The following is a 3,440-nucleotide window of genomic DNA, read 5'->3' on the forward strand; positions in this document are numbered from 1 at the left end:
GGGAAATGTTGCAACCTGCTCTCCTCAAAGCCTTCTCTTCTCCAGGCAGACCAACTTCAACTGCCATTCTTCAGAGGAGAGGTACTCCAGCCCTCTGGTCATCTTCATGACACTCCTGTGGGATCCACTCTGACAACCACCTATTCTTGTGCTCCAGCCTCAGGTCTGGATGCAGTATCCAGGTGGGGCCTCACAAGAGAAGAGCAGAGTGGGACAATCACTTCCTTCATCCGCCTGGCCACATCTCTTTTGATGCAGCCCAGGCTACAGCTGACCTTGGTACACACCGATGGCTCGTGTAAGTCTTTTCATTCACTAGAACCCCCATTGCCTTCTCCACGAGTTCTTCTCTCAGTCTGCACATGTCAAGGATTTCCCCAACCCAGGCGCAGCACCTTGCTCTTGGCCTTTTTGAACCTCATTCAATTACAGTCCAAACCACTGCCATTCACAATAAGTCTCCCTCCAACCCTGATGGAGTAGCAGTATTAAAAGCCAGCATGCCAGGCTGGCAGTAAAGTCATGGCGTTTTTTTCTTTTTCTTTTTTTTTTTTCAATTAGTTGGAAACAGAAATGCTGAGATACTAACAGGCTGACTCCTGTGCTTACCCCTGCCATCAGAATGGTTACAAAGCATGTTTATCAGTCAGGTGATAGGTGCTTTATATATAAAAAAATGAAAATGAAAATGAAAATGAAAATGAAAAATATATGTGGGAATACAAAAAAACCTGTTTGAACAGCAGCTGTGGAGCAAGATAAACAGCATGAGAACCAAGGAGACCTCTAGAAGAAGAAAGAACATCTGATGGCTCTGATTGGAGAAGTGCCTGCATGAACGGTTGAAGAGCGTTTTGTAGAATGCTCTGCTGTCATGTAAAGGTGGATGGGAAAGTTGTAGGGGTGGATGGGAAAGCTAGAGAAAGAGAACTTGTGAAGGTATATAAGTGATGTGAGAACTTGTAATAAATGATTTGGATTGTTCACCTCTGAATCCGTGCATCAGACACTGCACATATATAAAAGTATTTTAACATTTTATTTATATGCAGACCCATTTCCTAAGCTTGCCCAGGTCCATGTCCCTTTGGTGTAGTCTGCCTACTTGCTGAGGGTGCACTTAATGCCCTTTTGTCTCACTGATAAACACTGGTAAATATGCTAAAGCATGGGTGTCCAACCTTCTGGCTTGCCTGGGCCCCGCTGAGTGAAGAGGAATTGCCTGCGGCCTCATTTACAAAGGCTGCTCCAAAAATAGTGTCTCCTAATTATTTGTTTGGAAACTAACACAGAGAGCAGAATAACACTGTTTGATAGAGCAAATTCCAAGTTATAAAACATCTTTTTTGCACAGAGTCACTACCATTATCTATGCATTTTCACCAGTTAATGAGCGAGAGCCTGCATGCTGCACTCGTAAACACCTGCACTGCAGAGGTGACCCACTGTCACTGCTACCACTGTTGAAATGCTCCATCTCCATTCACTGTGCTGACATCCACTGTTTCATCTCAATAAATATTCAGCAACCATCGATGAATGCCAGTCATTCATGAATGCTGGTGCTGAATTGACCTATCAGTCATGAACCTGGCAATTTCTTCTATCCCTCACATTCTGCATTTTCTTATCAACTCCTTCAACACTCATCTACCTCTCCTTCCCTGGATGGCCATCCATATATCCAACTGCAAAGTTACTCATCCATTCTCCTCTACAGCTTCACATATTTCACATTTTTCTGCCATTCACTCCTGCTGGTTCCAAATAGAGCCCACTCCAACCACTGAGATGGGCCACCTGCTTCACACACTATGAATGACTTCACCCATCTGTTCTGTCTGTCCTCTGCCCATTTCTTCCTCTGTCAGCACTGATGCTTGTTTTGTCTAGGCACAAAATTATGTCTTCATTTTCCAGCCTGAAACATTTAAAGGAGAAGACATGATGTGTGAGTAAGTCAGTGAGTGAGTAAGAAAGTCACACGAGCAAAAGAGAAAAAAGAGAAAAACTTCAATCACCAACATCTGATACAAGATCATAAATCATGAATACTGAATTAGTAATTAATAATTAATATACACTCATAGTGAACAAAAGACACACAAAGATGCAAAGCACACTTTGAAACACATCCATTTTTCCAGAATTTCAAGCTATCAGGGCATTTAAAAAGAGTGAAACATGAAAGAAAAATAACCAAAACCAAAACAAACATACAGAGGAGGAGAAAGCTTCCTTTCAGCAGTGTGTGTTTATACCTTCCTCAGGTCAGCTAAAATTTTGATTATCACTGCTTTCACTTCCTTATTCCTCAGGCTGTAAATCAGGGGATTTAGCATGGGGATTATAGCAGTATATATGAGAGACAAGACTTTCTTAGTGTCCTGTGAATTACTGGACTTGGGCCGTAAGTAAATCAAGGTCCCACTGCCATAATAAAGCGTCACAACAATGAGATGGGAAGAACAGGTGGAGAAGGTCTTGCGTCTGCCCTCTGCAGAGGAAATCTTGAGGATGGTGGAGACGATGCAGGCATAGGATACCAGGATGAGACAAAACGGTGTGAAGATGACCAGCACGGTGGCTGTAACAATCTGCTTCTCGTACAAGGAGGTGTCCGTGCAGGAGAGCATGATGAGTGGAGGGATATCACAGAAGAAGTAGTTAATCTTGTTGGGCCCGCAAAACAGCAGTGTGAACACCCATGTTGTCTGCACCATGGACACTACATTACCACTGCAATATGACAGCAGGACTAGGGAAAGGCTAGCTCTTCTGTTCATGATGACGGCGTACCTCAGGGGGTTGCATATGGCCACGTAGCGGTCATAGGCCATAGCTGCCAAAAGGTAGCATTCGGTGGCCCCCAAGAAAATGACAAAGTAGAGCTGTGAGGCGCAGCCTACATAGGAAATTTTTCTGTCCTCTGCCTGGAAGCTTACCAGCATCCTGGGGACAACTATGGATGCTGTGGAAATATCCAGGAAGGACAGGACCCGGAGGAAGAAGTACATGGGCATATGGAGGATGGGATGCAATGTGACCAGGAAGATGAGGAGGTTTCCAGTGATGGTGAAGGCGTAAATCAAGCAGAATGTGAAGAACAGCAAGTTCTGCAGTTCTGGGTGGCTGGACAATCCAGAGAGGACAAATTCCGTCACAAGTGTGTGGTTTTCTAGTTCTCGTTCTTCATTTGGCTTCATCTGGGAGGAATCGAACGAACCAGAGGGCCAGTCGGTACACTGAAATCAGAGTGCTTCAGCCCAGCTGGCAACCAAAACACCTACAGTGCAAAAAAGCAAAAGCCTTTTGCTACCTGGGGAGCAGTGGGCACTTCTCTGCTTCAACAGTGCCTGCTTGCTCTCTGCCACAATCTAGTTTTTCCCAGCTAAGAGGACTCTAAGGAACAGCTTCCGCCTCCTGTGCAGCTTGTTTTG

At 44.6% G+C, this 3,440-nt stretch overlaps 1 protein-coding gene across 1 annotated transcript; it reads right to left on the reverse strand.

Moving 5' to 3' along the window:
* Positions 1-2,255: 2,255 nt before the first annotated feature.
* On the reverse strand, positions 2,256-3,206 carry LOC306955861 (olfactory receptor 10A7-like; the record flags this gene model as incomplete). The annotated part of the gene is made up of 1 exon (XM_079547221.1): positions 2,256-3,206. One exon carries the CDS (start codon positions 3,204-3,206, stop codon positions 2,256-2,258), a length of 951 nt encoding a protein of 316 aa, XP_079403347.1.
* Positions 3,207-3,440: the final 234 nt, after the last annotated feature.

This window comes from Tetrao urogallus (genome assembly GCF_951394365.1).
Source record: "Tetrao urogallus genome assembly, chromosome: 26".
Lineage (NCBI taxonomy): Eukaryota > Metazoa > Chordata > Aves > Galliformes > Phasianidae > Tetrao > Tetrao urogallus.